Below are 21,810 nucleotides of genomic sequence, written 5' to 3'. Positions count from 1 at the left end.
TCTCAATACGTTAATGAATGACGCTGGTCTTGCCGTACTATACAAGGTAACTATGATAGGGCGTAGTTGTATGTTACTTAAGGGGATAGCTTATTGTGGTTTGAACTTAACCGACTGATGAAGAAAGTCGGAATTACCTAACTAGTCGGTTGTCTTTATAAGGAGTTGTCTTCGTGTTGATATGTGGAATAATTCTCTTCTAGTTCCCATGCCTAGGGACTTAAGGCTGAATTTCAAAGTATAGTTAGTTAAATACTGGGTTTAACCAGCATTTCACTTTTTTCTGTTGTCGAGTCTTCAGAATTATAGATACGACACTGGGCCGGGACTGTTCGTCCGTTCCCACTAAATGATATCGACTGTTTTAAACTTATGGTTGGCGTTATTCTCTTTTTGTTTTATAGAGATATTACCAGACGTTGACCTCCTAGGATTATCTATTAGTTTTTATAAGACTTTAGAGATAACTGTATAAGACTACGCTGTTTAAATCATCTAAAATGGCCGTTATGTAGAGAGAAATTCAGTCCACCGGAGTTCCAGCCTTGAGGCTTCCAAGCATACTGCCATCGTTCTTTACTGAAAATGATGAATCAACACATCGTTGGTAGTAGAATTTAATAGTGACTTGTTGGTTATGTGATCAATAAGTCATGGCATTTTTCAGAACCGTAGATGCTTCCCCATCTCGCACTAACATCTCGGCGCTAATTTATATATGTGAGAGTTCCTATGCAGCGAGAACATACCGTGCCAGTTCTCGATCCTGTTACATGTTCCACTATCACGCTTTAAAGTGAATGATATCAATATGATAGGTGCACCGAAACGAACTAGGAATTATCTACAAAATAGTAGTTCCTAGACTATAGATAGGTCGTCCATAGGCTTATTTGGCTTCTTGCGGTCTTTCTAGTGGTGCGCATAAGGAGAGTCTTGGAGACGACAAACCGCTTCGTAACCCAGCTTGTGTGGAGAATGAGGGGAAATCAAGAAGTTATCCCAGCCTCCCACGGGGAACTGGGTCGCCCCGTCGGTGCTGGATGATGGAATACGACCTGAATATGGTTACTATTAAACCTATGGGATATTTCCATGAATCGGCGTTGGTCTGGGCCGTCACTTTACCATGTTCGTCACGGACATGGCTCTTTGATTGGCTCGACTAAAATCTGGGGTACCATGGGAAGATCTTGTTTTTGCGGAACTGTTCGGCGGAGAGCATAGCGAATGTTCTGAACGGGTTTATCCGGATAGTCCGAAATGCAAGTATATAATTAGAAGATGGTAAAGATGAAAATGGGGTGTAGATCCTCGACTTGTAAGCTCTGTCGGGGAGCTGGATTAATTACATCGTAGCCGAAATGTTGCTTCACGATCGTTTATTGGCCGCCTTGGCCATCTTCTCGCTTTCTACTGGCACTTTTGCGGTACCGCAATCGTCCGCGATAAAAGAACTCTCGCAGGTTGTGATCTACAGTCCGCCTTCAACTTACACGGACCCGAGAGTTCTGTATGCGCGCACGGCGCAACTCCCGAATAACGATATCCTAGCAACTTGGGAAAATTATAGCCCGGAACCTCCTCCGGTATACTTTCCTATCTACCGATCCAGCGACAAAGGCGCTACGTGGACGAAGGTCTCTCAAGTCGAAGACCAAGGATACGGATACGGATTACGGTATCAGCCATTCCTCTATGTGCTGCCAGAGGATTTCGCAGGCTATAAGAAAGGGGATGTGCTACTAGCCGGCTCATCGATCCCGACAGACCTCTCAAAAACTCAACTTGATATCTATGCCTCTTCGGATAGCGGCAAGACTTGGAGGTTCCTGAGCCATGTTGCTTCTGGGGGCGAAGCCAGACCGAACAATGGTTTGACTCCTGTCTGGGAGCCATTCTTGCTACTTCACAAGGGCAAGCTTATATACTACTACTCAGACCAACGAGACACGAAACACGGCCAGAAGATGGTTCACCAAACCACTACCGACTTGCGCAACTGGGGTCCCGTAGTTGACGATGTGGCTTACCCTACATATAGCCAACGCCCAGGAATGCCATCAGCAGCATTGCTCCCGAACGGCCAATACATCTTCACGTATGAGTACGGCGGGGGACCGAACCCGGCAAACTCGGGCACATTCCCGGTCTACTACCGCCTCTCCAGCGACCCGGAAAATTTCAACAGCGCGACTCATCACGTGCTGAGGACTACTGACGGTACGGTTCCAACAGGCTCGCCATATGTTGTGTGGTCCTCGGCTGGCGGTGAGAACGGAACGATTATCGTGTCTTCGGGGTGCTGTTCTGAAATCTACGTCAACAAGGCACTAGGAGCCGAAAATGCATGGACGAAAGTGTCGACGCCGGAGGGGGCTTCGTATACTAGGTCTCTACATGTCTTCCAGGAGGATCCCAAGTCTCTTCTGATTGCAGGAGGGGGTCGTTTACCTCCTAGCACAACTAATAAGGTCACTATTAGTGTGACGAATGTTCCATGATCATTTAGCATTAGGAGAATCATAATTCAATATTAACACTCAATGTAATAGCTGGCATCTACAACTGGATCATATGGATATAGTCATTTCTACGTGATATTAGAGGAATTCTGCTACTAAGTTTTAGAAGAAACAGGGTTCAGCACAATATTCGCACTCAGGAAAACTACTTCCAATTCTCATGGGGCAGCTCAGCCGGCCTAGGAGTCCCTGTGATCTCATGTCGATTATTCTCCGTGGCCATTTCATGTGTATTACTCGCAGTCTGCATCTCTTGCTGGTACTGCTCCCACAACTCTGCCGGTGTTTTCTGAGCCCCAGGATTTGGCGTGCGGTTGATGGTCATATTCCTTTGCTGCACTTTCTCCTCAGGATGATGCATTTCCCACAACCAGATACCAATCGCGATTGAGATTAGGAGCAACCCCCCCAGTCCTACACCTACGCCGATGCCTATCTTCGCGGCCAATGAAAGCCCTGTTTCCGTGTCCTCATCATCCGTCTCAGTCCCACTTGGTATGGGCGGTTGAGAAAGAGATGATGGTAGTGATGAAGTCGCTGAAGAAGCCGGCGCGTCGGTGCGAGATGCTATAAAATCGCTCCTCTGCCACCGTACGTTGATCGCTGCGGCATGTATGATGATCCCACTTAGCACAGTAACTTTGCTTATCTGATTAGACAAGTCTGGGACTGTCACGGAGACAGATGAAATAGCAGACGATGAGCAGGACAAGGTCGACCACGTCTCAGTTGGATCTGGCTTCTGTATGCACACATATCCGCTGAGGAAATTATTTCACGTTAGAAATTACTCTCCTTATAATCAAGTAGTACGGTATCGATCAACATACAGCGGACAACAGGTCGCTCTAGTCTCGGTAAGAGTTGCGATAGCGTCGAGAGTCCCGCACGCCGACCACCAGCCAGACGGGCAGATTCCAGGGGAATAAAAGCCAGACGCCGGTTCAAAACCTGGTGGGTAGCACTCGGACGTGGCACTAGGACCTAGACTGTGGTACTTGTGAGTAGTCGTGTTGCCATCCTGCAGAGTCTGCGTGTATACAATCCCCGAAAGAATAGAGTTGCACCCGGACGCCGGTGTAAACGTCGTCGTCAAAGGCCCGAGATCTGACATCGCTCGCCGGATTAAATATTAGATTATGATCAAAGAGGTGGGTATTGGTGTATTATGCGTATAGGAGACATGTGTGACGCTTAGAATTCGTGTCTCCAAGAAGAGGAGTGATATTTGATCTGCCCCCTTGATCTGACCTTATCTACCTACTCTGCTCTAATTGGGGGCTTGTCTTGGATTCTACTCATAGGTAAAATTCTGTACGCCGTCAGTAACTTCTCCCTGCAGATATCGATCCTTAATTAATATAAATATAAATAGAGGCGTGAGTGGGATATTCCGATTGGCCTACTCAAGCCACCACGTCACCGTCTCGATTTCTTCAAGATCTGTGGCCTATCATGGACACAGATATGCGCTCGGCAGCCGTGGGGTCCAGGGGACTTAGATGTCGGGGAGGAGGGCTATAAAACATTGTGAAAGTTCCCCAACTTTCGCGTGTGACGAAGAGCTATACGCGGTTGGCTGATAATAAACCAGTATCTTACTGGAAGAGAACTGCACAAATTTGTAATATTTATAATCTAGGATATTCTACATATAGCAACATAAGCATCATGATCTATCCCCCTCCTATATATCTCTTACATACACATCTACCTCCTATACATCTTAACTCGGCGAAACATGAACCTGCCAATACCTCCTCCAGTCAATCCAAGCCCCCCCAGTATCCTCATTCTCTCCCTGCGCCGGCTTCCACACGCCAAACCCCCTCCCCTCATCATACTGCGGAAACTCAGGCTTCTCCCCCAGTAAGCCTCGCTTCTCGCCCGTAGACAAGAACCACAGAAAGTCCTCCGATACATGCACATACTCCCTCAACCCCTCATAGATCCGCGCCCCGGTGGTCCAACTAAGCAGCAACGGCTCCAGCAGCGGCGCATCCGTGACCGACGGATGCGAAGTCCCAAGCGATGTTGCGAACCACGACGACATTCCCCGCAACACGTTGTTTTCGACGACGTCGCGCACCGTGTCGAAGTGCGCGCGTCCGTAGAATAGGCTGTACTTGCTGCTCCACGAGTTGCTGTGGATGACGAGGACCGGTACTCGGATATCGTCGTTTAGCTGGCCGCTCTGCTTGCCCGGATCTAGGATGATGGCGCCTTTAAACGGGCGTTTTGCGCTAGGCCCGCCTCGTAGGGCTTGCATGGCGCCGGTTGCGCCGTAGCTATGGCCTGCGACTATCATATCGTCTGTGTTGAGACGGCCTTTCCAGTTTACGAAATCGACGCCTTCGTCCCGCATGTTTGATTTGAATACCTCCTTTCCTTGTCCCTCATTGATTAACTTTAGGACTCGCACGGTTTCTTCGATCTCCGCCTCTCGGAAGTCGAGCTGTGCTCGTTTGAATTCGTCCACCGCCAACTCCTTTCCGCTAGGCGTCTCTACTTCCGGAACGTTGAATGTAAGTTTCGCGCGGTCCGGTTTTCCCTGTTCCATGATAACGGACCCGGGACATGAACCATCCCTGTGCTCAAGCAGCGCTACGACATAACCTCGTGATGCGAGCTCGCCAGCGTAATGCGTATAATCGGTGCGACTACTTGCCATGCCGTGAGAAAACACAATAACCGGATGTCCGCCTTTTCCAATCTGTACGACCTTCTCGATCTCCTTGATGTTGTCCCGGGTCTCCGGTATCGCCGTCACCGCGGATACAAGGTCGGCCAACGGTACGTCAACTTGAGCTGGAATTTGAATGTGTCCGACAAGAGCTTTAAGTACTCCTGTCATGACCTTGTTCATGATAAAATTGTTAATGTGCGCGAACTTGGCGTAACCCTCGGCGGTCACGGATATCGGTTTTGGAATCCAGTGATGCTTCGCTTGACAATGAGTGGCATGGTGGATTGCTGGATAATATAACGTGAATAACACAGTATCTAACTCAAACGCATTCTCTTTTGTTTCCCTAAACCGCGCCGTGTCGATGATGCGCGGTGATGCTAAGGGTGTCTCAATATCAACTGCACCGACGGGATACGGACCGCTATAATCAGGTAATGGTCGAGGAAATGGAGGCAGCGAGAATATGTAACAAGAAACAACGACGACTATAACTATTAATCGCCATGTGTATCTTGACCGGAGAGTACGAGATAGTCTTGACCTCATTGGAGGCGCGTTGCTCTTAACTTCTGGAAATGGCTTCATTGTAAGTTTCGACTCGTATAAGATTTACTTACACTTGAAAGACATGAATTACTTTGAAGTAAGAGCATGAGAAGTCGAATAAATATAAGCTAAAGCCGATATCTACCTAATTTATTGAACTCGAGATGAAGACGATGATGCAATAGTATATGAAGCTCCACAGGTTAGGTACGCATGTGGCTTGAACATCTCAGCCAAGTCGATTTCTCGAGAGGATCTAACTAATATGGCAGGCATATTTCAACTTCCAGGTTGGATCTGATAAGCGTGAATGCGATGGACGCGTACACTAAAAGTTATAAGGCCAGATTATGTAAACAACTCCATCTTATTTTTCAGCTGAACTGACGTCAGTCATAGTCGATTCTGATATTCTTTGTACCTACCTATGTATTATTTGCCAAGGCAAGCAACGTACATGTAGGTACCTATACCTATACCTACAACATTCATGTTGCTTTGATGTTTACCCCTAATAAAAGTACCTAAGGTACCTAATTCTATTAGGTGTTGTGAAAACTCCATGATTTATTCCCTTCTATCTCTAACAACGCGTACGACAATCTAGTTCGTAGGTAACGCGATATTCGTTAGATAGGTAATTAGGGGGTCACCTAATACGACCCCTAAGCTAAAGGCGCCATTATACTTATACAAAGGTCTGCGTAGATGTACACGGTTAAGACCAGCCCGTGCTCAATAGCCTCCATTCATCCAACCCAGGAAAGCCAAATGACTCCAAGCCTTTGTACTCCAGCAAACCGTTATACGTACCTAAGGTAGGTAGGTAGGCATCTACTACTCCAACCCTCGATTTCTCCGATGCTATGCCATGGTCCAAAGGAAACGTAATATATAGGTGAGAAGACACGTTTCATACATCGTCCACTTAAAAATGTACGCCTGCCCTACCACACCCACGTCTCAAGTTGTGAGAAACCATTGTTGTATCCCAAGTCGGTTATCTCAAAAGCTGTTAAATCCTGCCTCTATCAACCACTTGTCGGCCAAGGATTTCTATCTCGCCCGACTCTGCGGTTCGGCGTCGTTCCATTATCCATCTTATTTCCCCACTATCTTCTTCCTTCGTGTATGAGATGCTGTCTGCACTTCCTCTATGTCTATGACCCATACCTGGTCTTTTTTGGGAAGGTAGACCAACTGTTGGGCTCGTGTTTTCACTAAGTGGCCTAGTTATCGTGCTTGACGTCGATAGGCTCGGGCTCACAATGTTAGTCCTTCTTTCGTCGAGTGGACTGGACTCCTCATCCTCAAAGACGGGTGGGCAAACTGATGAAGGTTGTAAGGGCGGGAATATCGGTAGGCTAGAAGGTGAGGTTGCGACAGTGAGATTCGGATTAGAAGGCACCGTGGGAGGTGGAATGGAATTGTTAGGTATGCCAGGCATGGACATAGTCAGCGTGGGGCTACCCGAGCCACTACCTGCTCCGGCAGAGTCCTGACTAAAGATAGAAAAGGCAGAATTCTTGCGTCCGTGCGAAGCTGCGATACCAAGATCCTGACCCCATGGGCTAGTAGCGCCGTTTCTATCGTTAGGCGAGCCCTCACGCGAGCTCACGAGTGACGCTTGGGAGCCACCCCATGCTTTAGAACGTAGACGAAGCAGCGCTGACAGTGACATGTTATCATCGTCTGCCATCATTGCGAGCTGAGCTAAGCCGGGACTTTGCAAAGGCCCATTAGGATTTGCGCTTTGGGGTATGCCTAAGCTCATAATTGAGTTTCGATTCGAGTACTCGGAGCGCTCTGTGATAGGTGTCAGGTTCGGCTCGCGCGAGACAATACGACCTGAGGTACTTCGATTGATACCGCTGGGACCAAAGTAACCCCCGTGAGAATACTGGTATAGGTTCTTCTCGCTAAGCGCGTTTGTATTATAATGGGTTTGCAGCTGTGCTGGTGCGGAGTAAAATCCAAACTCTTGTCCATACCAACCATCCGAATCGTTAGCAAGAGCGCTGGCATTTGCCTCGGCGATAATATCATCGTCGTCAAGTTCATAGTCATCTAGTCCTGCAGATAGTCCATTGTCATATTCATAATCATCGAGGTTATCGGCGTGGGGGGACGCAGACGTCGTAGGAGACGTAACTGTTAGCTCAGCAGGCAGCGGGGGGGATGAATCTCTTCGAAACTTCCCGGAAGCTTCTGCTTGATGAGCTGCTAACGCTAGGGCCGCTTGGTAAGCTGCTATTTGGTCCTGCTCTGTATCGTCTAGATCAAAAACCGACGATTTCCGCTCTTCTACGAGTGGTTGTGTTTCTACTTTGGGCTCAGATTCGGTCGGTTTAGACTGGTGGCCGGCACTGAGCGAGGTGTGGGCCGTTGATTCTGAATAATCGGATTGCGCCGACAATCTAGAGGTCATATCGGATTCTCGCTTCTTTGCCTCCTCAACAGCTTTTCTCTGCGAGAGCGCATTGGCGAACAATCCGGGAATTGGCCGGCCGTATTTATCAGTATCCTCGAGATCGAATATAGACTCATCAAACGCCGATCCATCTCCCTCCCCGTCAAAATCATGTATCAATCCGTCGTCAAAATATAGCTCGTCGTCCTTAGAGAGCTGTCGCGGTGTTCCTTCTTGTTTCTGTTTTTGAAATAATACTTGTTCAGACATTTCGTTGACAGCTTCGAGTCCTTGGATGCCTAGTCCCGTCGGGGTATTTTGTTCTGATGCCTGCTTTGCAGAAGTTTCATCTAGATCCTTGGTGGGAATATCTAAGGGCTGGGGGACATCTATCATCCCTTCGGTCATTGCATAGCCAATGACACTGCCATTTGCATCTCTAGGCGTAGGCAATATTCCAGTGCTACGGGGACTGGCTAATTCTGACACGGGATTAGATCTTTGAAAGGAGAAGCCCGCAAAATTTTCCTGGTCATTATCTGGGTCATCTGCACCGTCGAAGTCTTCTTCGTCCAAGTCCGCATTAACACCCGGTATACGTTCTTCGAGGCCATCGTCATAATCCATCGCATCATAGTCAAACGCGTCTTCATCAAAATCATCGAAGCGAGAATCCCTCTGTTCGAGAGGCTCGTCCGTTTTCTTGTCTTGCTGTCGCTGCCGGTGTCGTTCTTCTAGCAACTTCTCCTGCTTCGCAGCACCGATCATATCAAAACTAAACCGTGAAGATGTACTTTTCATATGTCTGGGAATTGACGAAAGGATGTCTCGGCTAGACGCTTCTGATCCATTGCGAGATAATGACATTAACGACGGGGGAATCGAATTTGTTCTCCTCTGGCTATTTCGTCCATTTCTGGGCTCAATATCGGAGCGACTATTCACTGAACCCCGGCTTTTCTGTAAAGGTGCTGTATCTACTGATATAGTCCGAGAATTTGTTGAGGACGATCGAGTAGACTGAGAATTTTTGTCCTTAGGAGGAACTGGAGGTGCTCCTATAACAGGTGAATTATATTCTAAAGTGGGTGACACAACATGAGGCTGTTCGACTCCTGAATTAACTGGTTCATTATTCGGTACAACTTTCCTCGGTCGTGGAGCACTAAAATCATGGACTCGGGTGCCTCTAATCCGAGGATCGTATGAAGGTTCTTCATCTTGACCACGTAACGACAATGCGAGGTCTGGCGCATTCTGACTGGTTTTTCTCCGCAGAAGCAACGTAGACATGGGATTTTTCAGAAAAGGGAGGCTTTTCTTTCCTCTCGGGGCATCTTGGCCATGAGAGGCCTGTGAATCTGACACCATTCTAGCGCCTGGTGGCCGTTTACCTGTCGTATTTGCATTCTGGAGAGAGACAGGTGGAGCGAAGGAAGAAGCGGCCTTGACGGGCTTTACCGGCGGCGTTGGGCGACTTGGAAAATTGGCCACGCCAGAATAAGTGGTAAACGACGGAGGGGGTTCCGACGCGCGGGTTGTATTCCTATCTAATGAGTCTGGTCTCAGTGCCGCCTGCTCCCGACGGTAATTCTGCAAAGCTAGTCCACCAATAAACCCACTATCCCCATTGTAAGATGACCGCGGCAAAGGCTTCGACTCTTCGCGTGGCTTATGTTCAATTTTTTCTAGGTCAATCGCTAAGTCCGACTCGGCTGAGGAAATACCGGAAATTGGTGGCAAGGTTGGTGGTTGGCTATGCTGTAAGGGCGGCTGTTGGGACTGAGGTAGCGCCGGCTGCGAGGGAGGCTGACCATGTCCATGGGCAAAAGGTACGGAGGTGGCGGATCGTGGTCGAATGTCAGGCGCTGGGACGCCATCGTCAGGGACCAGCTGGGCTGGTTGAAGGGCAGCAGCATCCCAAGGGCTGGTTTCGGGTATGGGAGATGAAGGATTGGACGGACCCCGTCTATGGAAGCGGAGATGTGAGAGCATTCCGATGGGCTGGATCTAATAAGTTAGATCTTGCAGACCAAACCCGAACATGACTCGGACTGGAATGGTGTTAGGTTCCTGGAGACAGATGCAATGCGTCGGCAAGGAAAGTTGTATTATGCGACAGCTTTCGTAGTATCAGGAAGATGGGTTGTTCGCTCGCAGTGCTGTCGCATATGTAGGAAAAATGGATCGTCACAATATCGAGGATCGGCACGGTCTCTGAACATAAGGTAGTTAGGTACCGTGTTGTATATATACATTAACTCATTAACCAAAGATCACGGAGACGTAAGACGTTTTGTAAATAGAGGTAATCAGAGGCTATATGAGTTGAGGGGCCGGATTGGGTTGAGAAAAAGTGTTGTTCAGTTTAGTTTCTATGTCATTATTGGAGTTAAGCTTGTTTTTTTGAGTTTCGAAGTCGAGTTCAAAGTCCTTTCCATTTCTTTAATGACACCCACCACCCTACAGGGCAGGCAGGTTCTTTCCCAATCTTGTCCTGCCGCGTCTGTCACAGCCCCACCGAGATTATTCCACCTTACAACTTACAGGGCTTAGAATATGGCACGTGCGTTCGGGACATTTCAACGGCCAACGCCAAAAACTTTAAACTGTTTCCATCCCGTCGGGTCTACTGCGGTACCATTCCGACCTATCCTTAGTAATCCTATCATCGGAGTTTCCGTGTTGATTGGTTTAACCAACGCGATCCAGTGTAAGTCGTATAGTGAAAAGAAAAGAAAACCACACCATTGACAGCAACATTGTTAATTCAGTCTTATTACTTGCTAAAATTCTATCAAGCTCAAACGTAGAAACAACATGATTTAGTCATGACTTTATACATATTCCTATCCTATATACGGCAGGTTTCTCTTTTTATATACACCATTTCTTCATAACATCCCTATTCTTGATGTCTTTCTTGCGTCTTTTCCCGTATAATACATAACCTTATTTTCTAAACGAGCAAGCATTATACCCATTCTTTGGGGTTCTGGAGAACTTCAAGAAGTCTCTGCTCTCGACTCCTCGGCTCCGGTTCGTACATGTAACGCCAGGACGCCGTTAACGGCAGACTCATTAGAATGCTTTCGACTCTTGATCCAGGGACATTCAACCCAAAAGCTGTACCGCGGTCATGGACCAAGTTGAATTCGACATACCTGCCTCTTCGCACCTGTTGCCATTCCTTCTCCTTTTCGGTAAAGGGCATATCTTTTCTCCTTTGGATAATTGGCAAGTAAGAAGGCAAGAAGCTCTTAAGGCAATCTTGGATGAATGCAAATGTGTTATCGGCGTCGGCCACGGTCTCATCCAGGTCGTCGAAAAAGATCCCACCTACACCCCTAGACTCACCTCGGTGTGTGTTAGAGAAGTACTCGTCACACCATTTCTTAAACTTAGGGTAATATTCCTTGTTATGTTTGTCGCAGGCGTCTTTCATCGTCTTATGGAAGTGCACCGCATCTTCGTCAAACAGGTAGCTTGGTGTTAGATCGCTTCCTCCGCCGAACCACCAGGCTTGTGGAGTTCCGTCCGGCCGCATCGTCTCGAAGTACCGATAGTTCAAGTGAACAGTCGGCGCCATCGGATTATGAGGATGTAGTACCATACTTAAGCCGAGGGCGTAAAAGTCGACCTCGTCTTGCTCTGCGATATTTTTATGGTGGACCCTCATCTTCGAGATGGCCGGTTTCGGCAACGTCCCATAGACAACACTGATATTCACACCAGCTTTTTCGAATACGTTTCCTTCCTGTAGGACACAGGAGACGCCGCCGCCTCCTTTCTCTCTAGTCCATGTGTCCTCGCGGAATCTCATACCGTCTACCTTCTCAAGCTCGAACACGATCTCCTTCTGCTGTTCGCGAATGAACTTCTCCATGCGCAAACGCATCGGGGAATTCTCGTCTACGCCTTTTTCGCGTTTCGTCCTTTCATCGAGTTCGGCGAGTGTGCGAGCATCGAATTTGACTGGTTTCTGAGTCGCCTAGAATAGAAGACAAATTAGTCAATTAGGTGATCTAGAGCCACGCAAGAGGGTTTAATTAGACTAAATACCATCGTGTAAGCTATACCAGATAACGAAATAGTGGCAATAGCAACTCTATTAACCCAGCGGGACCTATTATTCGTATCCGAAGTGGTTGTAAAGGTTCGTCGAGGAGGACGGCTAGCTCTTCCAAGTTGTGGCCGTAATACGAACTGGCCCAATTGTCGCTTCGACATCGTGTACTCCCTTGGGATTGAACGATTTTATAGGAAAATAATAGGTTGCGCACTTAGAGACACGATCTAGACGATCGTAAGTTTTGCTATACGGTCGTAAGATTTAATTGGGACCTCGTTGACTCAATGTCTCGATAGCTCGATATCGTAAAGCTGTTAATAAGGACAATCAGCTGAGGAAGGCGACCCTACAAACGGGAATTAGCGGTGGTGTCCGCTAATAGCTTATGTGCCCCTCTCCAGCTGCTAACAGCTGATATGTATGAAATAATAGGGAGAATACTTAGGTACATACGGATTACCTTAACTGCTTACCTAAGGTACCTAGGTACATAAAGGTAGGTAAAGTCTTAACGGTTACACTTTTTATTTCCAACTGTTGAATTGTTAAAATAGCATCTACTTCGTACACAAAGTAGCGCTGCGCTGACTACTTATTCTTTGATTAGGTACTTATTATTCTAAAATAATCCTACAGAATAAAACAGGTCGTTCACGACCAATTTCTCCATCGCTCATTGATACGAATCCATATTTAGGTATGTAGCTATTGTAGCTCCGCCATACGTGGCCTGGGGGACTTGGGGGTCTTGGGGGGGTTCTGGAAAAGTCTGAATTTTAGGGTACACCAATGAGAATCGGATCAGGTTCTCGTGCCTCCATTTGAAAGTCGCTGAAAGAAGTCCCCTCACGAACGTCGGATAGATCCGGACTTCAGGCTGTTGTTGCAAAGCTTCCACTTCCGCTTCAGTTGCCCACATGTTACAAGGATTCGATATTTTGTAATCACCAGAATAGACATTTACGGCGAATGTTAGCCGCACCCTTAGGCTTTGGCTTTTTTCGTCAATCCAATCTAACGCGATTGATAGTAGACGGTCCACGTTCTCGACCGTGAAGCCCCTTAATAAATAGGTAGTTAGTTAGAATGGGTATATAAAATGACTACTTTCATCTTTCATGGTGTATGACGCTTTACCTTATTAAAAACAAAAACAAAACCTCGGGGGAACTTACGAGCGAACTCTCACGATATAGACGACGAAATGCAACATTGAGCTCCATTGCCCATCATACTTCTCAGTAGGAAGAGACCAACATTCTCTCACGGGATCCCGTTCCATCAGGACTTCTTCGCCATTGAACGCAGCAACTTGGATAATTAACTCGGTACATTGTGGAAAGTTCTGCCTTAAATAGTAGTAGGCAGGCTTGATGAAGTACTCCAGCTTAGGGTGGATAAAAAAGTGCGAAGGTAGCTCATGCTGGTTGATCGCGAGTTGGTCCATTATGAGGCGAATAACGAGGATTGAGGCAGGATGTCGGTCGATTCGCTAAAATGTATGCTTTCATTTCGTTATTTTGGTGAATTAAAAAGGGCTTGGGTCGCCTTTCTAACTTCTAGCTTTCTAACTTCTATATGGAAGAACTCCTTCCTCTCTATCTACCTAGTAGTAATTACCTCTAATTGACTTTCTAATTGACTTTGTCTATTATGTCATATGAACTTGGCGAAGGTACAATTACCCCGACAAACTAAACTTGATGAGATGTGGCGTGTCGTCAACTTACAAGCGCGAATACGAAACGATACGACACGATACGAAAAATGACCGAATTATACGAATAACTCAAGATACAACCTTGTTGACTACCTAGGTACACTATACCCCACATTCGGCCTTTCCATAGTGCAACGATACTCATTTGTATTGTGAGGTTGACTTCCGAGTGGTCGCAGCACGGGGTCAAGGGTTGCATTGCCGATGCAGTAGATGACTAGGAGCATTCTTATAAGTCCCCTTACTAGCCGCTAGATATATAATCTATGAATACCTAGGTACTCTAGGTATAAGTATCATGATCAAGAGATTCCTTAAACTACTAAATCATCGAGGCTAAATCATCGAGGCTTGGTTGTGACAAACTGAAATCATGCCTCGTCCATTTAGTCCACTATTCTGGCTTTGGTCCTTTATGATCTATCTTTTCTCGGTCCAAGCTACCTAGGTTTCTACAGTCCCAAATAGCTTTACCCATCCGCCAAAGTAATACGACACTACAGACTCTTGTAACATGGGACGAACACTCGATCTTTGTCCGTGGGGAACGAGTGGTCTTTCTTTCGGGAGGGGTCCACCCATTCCGCTTGCCGTCTTCGGGCTGAGAGGAAAGGATACCATCTTCCTGGGGCGCCAATAGACACTTGGGCAAAGCGTACCCCTAGCCAGGGCTTAACATCTCCCGGTGTCGGTTTCTTTTCCACGCAATTCGATATTTCCATCCCGGAAGGGTTTGATGTCCCTATTAGCTTGAAATTTGGAAACAGTACTACCCCTGACGGTGCTCCTCAGAACTTCCGAGTACAAATTTTTATTTATGGCTGGCAGTTCGGGAAATACGGTAAGTGCGTTTCAATGCCGCCCGTGCAAACACATACCTGCAATATGAAGCGCTGATTCTTAGATATTCCTTCTAGTTAACAACCTTGGCCCTCAAACCCGATTTATGCTTCCAGAGGGTATACTCAACTACGATGGGCTAAACTACTTGGCGCTAACGCTGTGGTCTCAAGACGTTTCCGGTGCCACAACCAAAGACCTGGCGCTTGAAGTCGATGCAGTCATTCAGAGTGGCTATAGTAGGCCGAGCTTGGTGAATGGGACATCTTATGCTCCCAGGGATGCTTCTTGATAATATTAAATAACGAGCGAGCTGAAAAGTAGTAACTTGAGTTATTGAAAAAGTTGAAATATTATCCAAAATGGAATAAGGCACCTTGTAGGTGTAATCCTGTAAAATTGCAATGCAACTAACTTAGTAATAGAGTGCTTTCACTTAAAAGGAGAAATACCTCTAGAAATTGCCAAGACAAGTGTATCCCATAACTTATAACAAATCTAATTTACAGTATGAAAATAAAGTCCTATCCTCTTGCCTATATTGAGCGGCTCCTTTATCCCTGATAGAAGCCACGTTCTTTAAGTAGAAGAAAATACCTAACATACCCAATGTACTTACATGTTTACCTCGATGTTAAACTCTTGTATTTACTCTTACATCTTCAATCTGCAGTCATCCCAGCTTGTCTTTCTGTCCACGCCTTGTGACATTCGTTCAAATTTACCCGAATTTGCACGCAATTGATTGTGTTTAGCTCTGTCTCCTGCTCTATTACGATGAACGCTCCGACCCCTACGTTTTCCCGCGTGGTTTTCTAGACAGTTTTTGTTCTCTGAATAGTCATACAGCCAAGCCCCGTCGCCTTGCGTCCGCCCTCCATGTCTACATTGTGGGAGCTACAATTTCGGCCATAGGGGCCTCATTGTCTAGTATCCGGATGGACGAGGATAACAAGCCTCGACCAGAAGCCGTAAGGTTATTCAATTTTGCTATTCTTCTAGGTGCATCGAATCAAAGGCAGAATAAGACCGGTTCAAAGACAATGGGATTCCATAACTCATTGTCCCTATATCTACGCCGTCTTCTACACCAGCTACCCCCTTACCTGATCAGAAGCCTCTTCGTCTCCACACAAAGAACCGATAGTAGAAAATCTCCCCCCTGGTCATTACACATGCGAATTCCAGATTATTCTCACCGTCGATCATCTCTTCCCGTTCTCCGAGAGCAAGACGGACAGGGGTATCACTATACTATACTAGGTCAACCTTGGGCCCCCTATGTATCCTAATATAGAATATCTGGAGTAGGACGCCGCACAACCCGCGCCCAATGCAATACAGTTTTATTCCTAGCCAACAACAAAACTATCTTGGGAGCTTTACGACCACTCGGAGTTAATTGATCCCTCGGCCAAATTTTATTTTGACATTTCTCTTCGGCAGTTGTATAGAGACCGGGGAAGAGCATTTTATCCAAACAGCAAGCAACTTTACCCGGTGGCCATGCCACGACGATATCAAAAATGAACGTTTCCCAGCTTGGCCAGCAGGTTATTAGATATATAACCTTTTTGTCGTTCCCTGCCCTGTTCCCTTCTCGATGTTCCTTCTGATCTACAGCTCAGCACAACCTTACCTCGTGTAGATCACACCCAGCTGCTTAGGTACTCTTTTGTCAACATGCAGTGGAAGACTCTCTTCTTAGCTGCTGCGGCAAACCCGCTGCAGGTTTCTGCTCAGTATGCTCAAGCTGCTATGATGCGTTTCCAGTGCTCTAAGTAAGTCCTTGCCGACATAAAACATGAGACCGGGAAAGAAAATTCTAAGACTTAATACAGACTGGTCGTTGAGCGAGTAGACCCCCTTGTATCTCCAGGCCTTATCCTGTCTCCCCATATTCACCAGATCGTTGGTGGAGACTCATTCAACGCTACAATGGCCCCTATCGACTACGATCTCCCATCCGAATCGACCTGCACAACCTGCTCGTTCAGCGAAGACTTCTCTAACTACTGGACCGCGAACTTGTACTTTAAGGCCCGCAACGGTACCTACAAGCGAGTGAAGCAAATGGTTAACCTTGTAAGTGTATTAATACGGCCAGCAGTGAACTTGTCTAACCTTTATATCATAGGGCCTGCAAGGCGAGGAGGGTATGACTGTTTACTACATTCCGCCATATGACGGCCAGACCAAGGTCACAGCCTTCAAGCCGGTACGTTAAAAAAATATATCATATTATTCGTATATCGCCTAACCAAAACATAGGGTTTCCGTATGCTCGTCGGTGAAGCTATGTTACGAACCTCTCAAGGCCAGCAGAAGCAGCTATGCCACCGCTGCTACACCAACGTCGACCAGACTCCTTTCGGAGGTGCCCCTTGCGCCGACAGCCAGATGGATACTTCCGCACTCCCGAACAAGGCATGTGGTCCTTAAGTTTCCCCTTTTTTCTTATAGAGTTCCGGGATTATGATATCGCCAAACTAAATGAGGAATTATTACTAACTTATAATAGGGATGTGATGGAGGTATCCGTGCGACCATTACTTTCCCGACGTAAGTACTAGCCCACCATAAGCTCTCTCCTTACACACACCTATATCTTTCTCTTCGGCCCTCAAATAAGTTAGAAGCCAACAACTAATTCCAATATCTCTAGTTGCTGGGACGGCAAGAACCTCGACAGCCCAGACCACAAGAGCCACGTAGCATACCCCTCGAGCGGCAGTTTCGAGATGTCCAGCGCGTGCCCTTCCACACACCCCGTAAAAATCCCTCAGGTCATGTACGAGGTGATGTGGGACACGCGGGAATTCAACGACCCCTCGATCTGGCCCGAGGACGGTTCCCAGCCCTTTGTCTACAGCATGAACGACTCGACCGGCTACGGCTGGCACGGTGATTACATGTTCGGCTGGAAGGGGGATTCCTTGCAGCGCGCCCTCGACGCCCGCTGCTCTAACGACCAGTGCTCACAGCTCAAGACCCAGACCCCGGCCCAGGCCACCGCCTGCAAGAAGCCGCAGACCATCAAGGAGGAAGTTGACGGATGTAAGTGCCAGAATACCCCTATCCACACATTCCAAATTCTAGTGATTACTAACCTCGTGTTCCTTCTTTCAGGGCTCACCGAGCTCCCGAGCGCGGCGATGTAAGATACTTATTTCTAGCTATGATCATTATAGATACCTCCTGGATCCGAAGTTGGATCTGTCGGTCAGGGTTCAAGACGGCTTGGGTACCCATTAGAGGCCTATTTTAGCTAGTAAATAGATCTTTCCTCGAAATAGACTATTCTTTTTGAACTCATCAGTAATTCCTTTCGAAACTAATAGAAATATAAAAAGTGAGAACGAGATAAATATTACGTAATTCATACATAAGTTTCGTTTCCATAATCATCATTCCCCACCCTGACTTACACAGCTTATAAATTTTTACCATAGTCATGATAGACCGTAACCTTCAGGATAACGCCACGGGCATGACTACCTAAACCTAGTCATCCGTCATTTTACCGATTAATACCAAATCTGACCCCTGCGTACAGATGATTGTCGTTATAACAACCGTCGTATACTCTAGTTTGTAACAAAGGGAATCTGACAAAACGATCATTCCGGCATAACATCCACGAAGCTCTCTTCAACGTTCATATCATCCTGGCTGCCAGGAATCTGGGCGGGTTCCTCTCCTCCCCAGTCAAGAAGTCTTCCGCAAACAATCCGCAAATTCCGTCCCACGCGGACTTCAGCTAGGACATTCCTCTCGGCGGTTTTAAAATCTGTAATGTTGAGGACCTGTGGCTTTGGTATCTTGAGACGGAGGCGAAGTTTATCCACGGCTTGCATAAGCCACAGAAGGGTAGGGTCAGTCTTGTCCGGGAGAATCGCATATCCGGCACCAAGGTGGGAGTTGACAGCCAGGACGCTGTTCATTTCAATTACAGGAAGAACAGACTGGTTAACCATGTGCTTCGTCTCGATAATGAGAATATCCGGATGACGCTGCCAGTGGCTTTGAGACCACTTCGGGGCCCAAAACATGCCCTCCAAGCTGCCGCTTCTTTCGAGGGGGAAACTCCAGATATCCTCCCTCTCTTGAAGGCTGATCAGAAGAGCTTGTACGCCGGTAGCGTTCTCTTTTGCCTTCTTCTTCCAGGCTTGAACGTGATTTCCGATATCCTCGAGCTTGGCAAGGCATTCGGGAAAGGCTCTAAGAAGTTCCTCATGGATAGCCCTGACGGTCTTCTTCTCAATAGCACCAGCTTCTATAAAGCGGCGTTGGTCTTCAGTGAGTTTCCGGTGTTGGACGTGCTCACTCGGGTCGCTAGATGGAGGATGATTATGTTCAGGGACACTAACAGCGAAGTAGCAACCATCTTCGCGAACATTAATATGACAAGAGAAAGGGCAGTTGGTTTTCTTTGTTGTAGTTTTTTTAAGTCCGATAGTGGCCTTGGACTGGAAACTTCCTGACTTATCACATCGAATCAAGTATCTGATATACTTGCCAGTACGCTTGGACTTGGCTTTTGCATGCATGACGATAGCGTAGCCTTCTTTCGCAGCATGGTTTTGCACTGCCCTCTCGCAGTCTTCTATAGTAGGGAAGATGCCCTCTGCAGGAGGAGCCAGAGGCATCTTCGTTAATATTAGTTGAGGCTATTGTGAATGATTGAAAGGGATCATTAGTGAAGAGAAAATCAAGCTGGTAAAAGCATGGGATAGTGGTTGACAACAAGGGGCAGGGGCAGCTGTAGAGAGAAGTTAAGGAAGATCTAATTGGGCTGGGATTCAGGAGATTTCATGATCGTAGCCCCACCATCGGACCTTCAATGATCCGGTACCGTACTTGTCAGGGTGGGGTTCCGATCTCTTGGGGTACAAAGTACTTACCTAGAAGCGACTCCAATCGGTCTTCCGTCCTTCCCCACATTCATTTACCCCTGAATTATAACTTGCCTCTATCATCACCTAACCCCTTTCTAGCAGTATACACTCAGGTTGTCAGAACTACGAGTTATTATAGATGATATTACGCTACATACATGCATCAGGGAGGGTAACCAAGTAACTTATGACGGCCTGGAATGAAAGCAAATAATTAAATACAGAAGTACCGCACACAAATTTCCCCCGGTTTCCATATAGCTACATCAGCAATTCATCACGCCTCAAAAACTTCATCTTTCAAGGGTGTTCCCTTAGAATCCTTACGCAAAGATGACAGAGGTTGCTCGGCCTTCTTGGACCACTCCACATCCGTTTGCACATGACGTTTCAGTAAATCAGCAGCACGCCTACCCATCTCGAAGACAGCCCGTCGGCTCACTGTAAAATCGGTCCAGAACAGATACTCGTTAGGTGAACCACACACACTCCCTCCGTCATTAGTACTATCCTTGGTGGTTTCATTTCTGTCCCCAGAGAGGTTGTCTCGCTTAATGCATGGCTCCCATATCTCAGAATACCCATTAGCCACGGCCGCCGAGCCAAGCCCATTATGATCCACGATTCCGGCGCTCCGTAGTTGGCGCTCGACAATGAGTTCTCGGAGGTAGCCGGATATGTCATAAGTAATAGCTTCGCGGCGCGCGGATGGTACCGAGGGGGCTTTTGCCTTTAAAGCTCTCCTGCTAAGTAAGAGATCGGCATCCTTGATCTCGGACAAGTCGTCCTCGTCCCCAACTTCCTCCTTATCTGGAAGGCCCTCCCATTCGTGTAGCATATCCTGAAACACCTTGTCCCAGTGGCCGGCCAAGAACGCTGCATTCCGCATCTGCTCAGCCTTAGTATGAGGTGGCGGGGGTGCAGGGCGGGCACCGACAAACCCCGGGGTTAGGGAGATATCGAACAGTCTTGGTATAAATACGCGAAACGGGGGTCGAGTCGGAGTAGTCTTAACGGTATCTATGTAAGTATTTGAGAAGGCAACTGAGTCGTTCTTGTGTGCTTCCTCATAAAGAAGTTCCATGTACGAGAAAACTTGTTGTGCCTGAGTCTCGATAATATGCGTAGCAAGTTTGCGCGGCAATGCTGCTAAGTACCATATGTCCCAAAATCCAATATTAAAGATCCATAAGGTGTCTCGAGGCGGGTACTGGGGTCGAGGACCAGCGAGGAAATTGTCTACTTGACTGAGTAAGTCTTGATGGTATGGGACCGGATAATTATGGGACAACCAGGAGTAATCAAGTCCGGAGAGTGTGTTGTTATCCGCTGATAATGTGCGAGCCAGCGCAGCTTCGAATAATGAATTTGATACGATAGATCCGCCATCGTCGTCAGTGAGTGGCATGAAAGAGAGGTAGGCGTTGCAATTCAGCTACAAAACGAATAGTTAGCATAATCGTTATCAAAGTGAACTGATTTCTTGATTCTAAACTTGCCTGAAGGCAAAGAATATCCGTCCACGCTACATTGGGTCCGCCTAGTTGCCATGATGCTCGACTTGGAGTAGCAATATCACCTCCTCCAAAAACAACTATTCTCAGTCCTCCGCCGAAGTTTCTTTCTTCGGGCTCATCTCCCTTCCATTTTAGGACCCTAGCGTAGTCGGAGTTTAAAGCATGGCTGGCAAGATGTGATGACCACAAATACGACCCAAAGAGTAGTAGAGTAACCCCAACGGCCATCTGCGGGAAAAGTCTCGAGCCGCCACGGAGCATTTTTGTCGTCCCTATAGTTACTATGGCCTTCAATTTTAACAATTCAAATATGTTATCCGTAACATATGGCTTTTCTAGTATGTACTTCATTGCTGTGCCTGCGTCTCAACTCGCTTTGATCAGGTAGTATATAATTGGCTATCCCCTAGCAGGCAGTGTCGATCGATCGATCGTTTTCGTAACGGGTTCAAGACTTATCAAAATAAGCAGTGCTTGGTATGCGTAGTATAATACAGATAGAAGTATGTATGATAGGATAGGCCGTTCATAAAAAATTGGATTATAATACAAGGTATCGTTAGATAATTCCAGAACTACGATGGCTATGATAG

At 47.0% G+C, this 21,810-nt stretch overlaps 8 protein-coding genes across 8 annotated transcripts; 2 read left to right on the top strand and 6 right to left on the bottom strand.

Annotated features, from left to right (window-relative positions):
- The first annotated feature begins 1,009 nt into the window (after nucleotides 1–1,009).
- On the top strand, nucleotides 1,010–2,567 carry F4817DRAFT_322684 (glycoside hydrolase family 93 protein). Its single transcript, XM_049301435.1, has one exon. It carries the CDS (start codon nucleotides 1,365–1,367, stop codon nucleotides 2,502–2,504), a length of 1,140 nt encoding a protein of 379 aa, XP_049163997.1. The 5' UTR covers nucleotides 1,010–1,364; the 3' UTR covers nucleotides 2,505–2,567.
- An 8-nt stretch (nucleotides 2,568–2,575) lies between these two features.
- Nucleotides 2,576–4,097, bottom strand: F4817DRAFT_9232 (uncharacterized protein). The gene is made up of 2 exons (XM_049308054.1): nucleotides 3,356–4,097; nucleotides 2,576–3,286 (listed from the first exon to the last, which is right to left on the bottom strand). Exons 1-2 carry the CDS (start codon nucleotides 3,637–3,639, stop codon nucleotides 2,671–2,673), a joined length of 900 nt encoding a protein of 299 aa, XP_049163996.1. The 5' UTR covers nucleotides 3,640–4,097; the 3' UTR covers nucleotides 2,576–2,670.
- Nucleotides 4,098–4,103: 6 nt separating this feature from the next.
- Nucleotides 4,104–6,062, bottom strand: F4817DRAFT_322682 (alpha/beta-hydrolase). The gene has a single exon (XM_049301434.1). The coding sequence runs from the start codon at nucleotides 5,797–5,799 to the stop codon at nucleotides 4,252–4,254; it is 1,548 nt and encodes a 515-aa protein (XP_049163995.1). The 5' UTR covers nucleotides 5,800–6,062; the 3' UTR covers nucleotides 4,104–4,251.
- An 86-nt stretch (nucleotides 6,063–6,148) lies between these two features.
- Nucleotides 6,149–10,668, bottom strand: F4817DRAFT_322680 (uncharacterized protein). The gene has a single exon (XM_049301433.1). The coding sequence runs from the start codon at nucleotides 10,163–10,165 to the stop codon at nucleotides 6,776–6,778; it is 3,390 nt and encodes a 1,129-aa protein (XP_049163994.1). The 5' UTR covers nucleotides 10,166–10,668; the 3' UTR covers nucleotides 6,149–6,775.
- Nucleotides 10,669–10,945: 277 nt separating this feature from the next.
- F4817DRAFT_322678 (Coproporphyrinogen III oxidase) lies at nucleotides 10,946–12,575 on the bottom strand. Its single transcript, XM_049301432.1, has 2 exons — nucleotides 12,233–12,575; nucleotides 10,946–12,161 (listed from the first exon to the last, which is right to left on the bottom strand). Exons 1-2 carry the CDS (start codon nucleotides 12,398–12,400, stop codon nucleotides 11,145–11,147), a joined length of 1,185 nt encoding a protein of 394 aa, XP_049163993.1. The 5' UTR covers nucleotides 12,401–12,575; the 3' UTR covers nucleotides 10,946–11,144.
- A 236-nt stretch (nucleotides 12,576–12,811) lies between these two features.
- On the bottom strand, nucleotides 12,812–13,922 carry F4817DRAFT_322675 (uncharacterized protein). Its single transcript, XM_049301431.1, has 2 exons — nucleotides 13,418–13,922; nucleotides 12,812–13,303 (listed from the first exon to the last, which is right to left on the bottom strand). The coding sequence occupies exons 1-2, from the start codon at nucleotides 13,687–13,689 to the stop codon at nucleotides 12,916–12,918; spliced, it is 660 nt and encodes a 219-aa protein (XP_049163992.1). The 5' UTR covers nucleotides 13,690–13,922; the 3' UTR covers nucleotides 12,812–12,915.
- A 2,563-nt stretch (nucleotides 13,923–16,485) lies between these two features.
- On the top strand, nucleotides 16,486–17,963 carry F4817DRAFT_355617 (uncharacterized protein; the record flags this gene model as incomplete). The annotated part of the gene is made up of 7 exons (XM_049305678.1): nucleotides 16,486–16,583; nucleotides 16,644–16,887; nucleotides 16,940–17,020; nucleotides 17,074–17,236; nucleotides 17,324–17,327; nucleotides 17,468–17,859; nucleotides 17,932–17,963. The coding sequence occupies 7 exons, from the start codon at nucleotides 16,486–16,488 to the stop codon at nucleotides 17,961–17,963; spliced, it is 1,014 nt and encodes a 337-aa protein (XP_049163991.1).
- A 2,014-nt stretch (nucleotides 17,964–19,977) lies between these two features.
- On the bottom strand, nucleotides 19,978–21,478 carry F4817DRAFT_311137 (uncharacterized protein; the record flags this gene model as incomplete). Its single annotated transcript, XM_049299960.1, has 2 exons — nucleotides 19,978–21,135; nucleotides 21,230–21,478. 2 exons carry the CDS (start codon nucleotides 21,476–21,478, stop codon nucleotides 19,978–19,980), a joined length of 1,407 nt encoding a protein of 468 aa, XP_049163990.1.
- Nucleotides 21,479–21,810: the final 332 nt, after the last annotated feature.

Source organism: Daldinia loculata (genome assembly GCF_022478755.1).
Source record: "Daldinia loculata strain CBS 113971 unplaced genomic scaffold F4817scaffold_1, whole genome shotgun sequence".
NCBI lineage: Eukaryota > Fungi > Ascomycota > Sordariomycetes > Xylariales > Hypoxylaceae > Daldinia > Daldinia loculata.
This window is presented reverse-complemented; position numbering and strand designations above follow the sequence as displayed.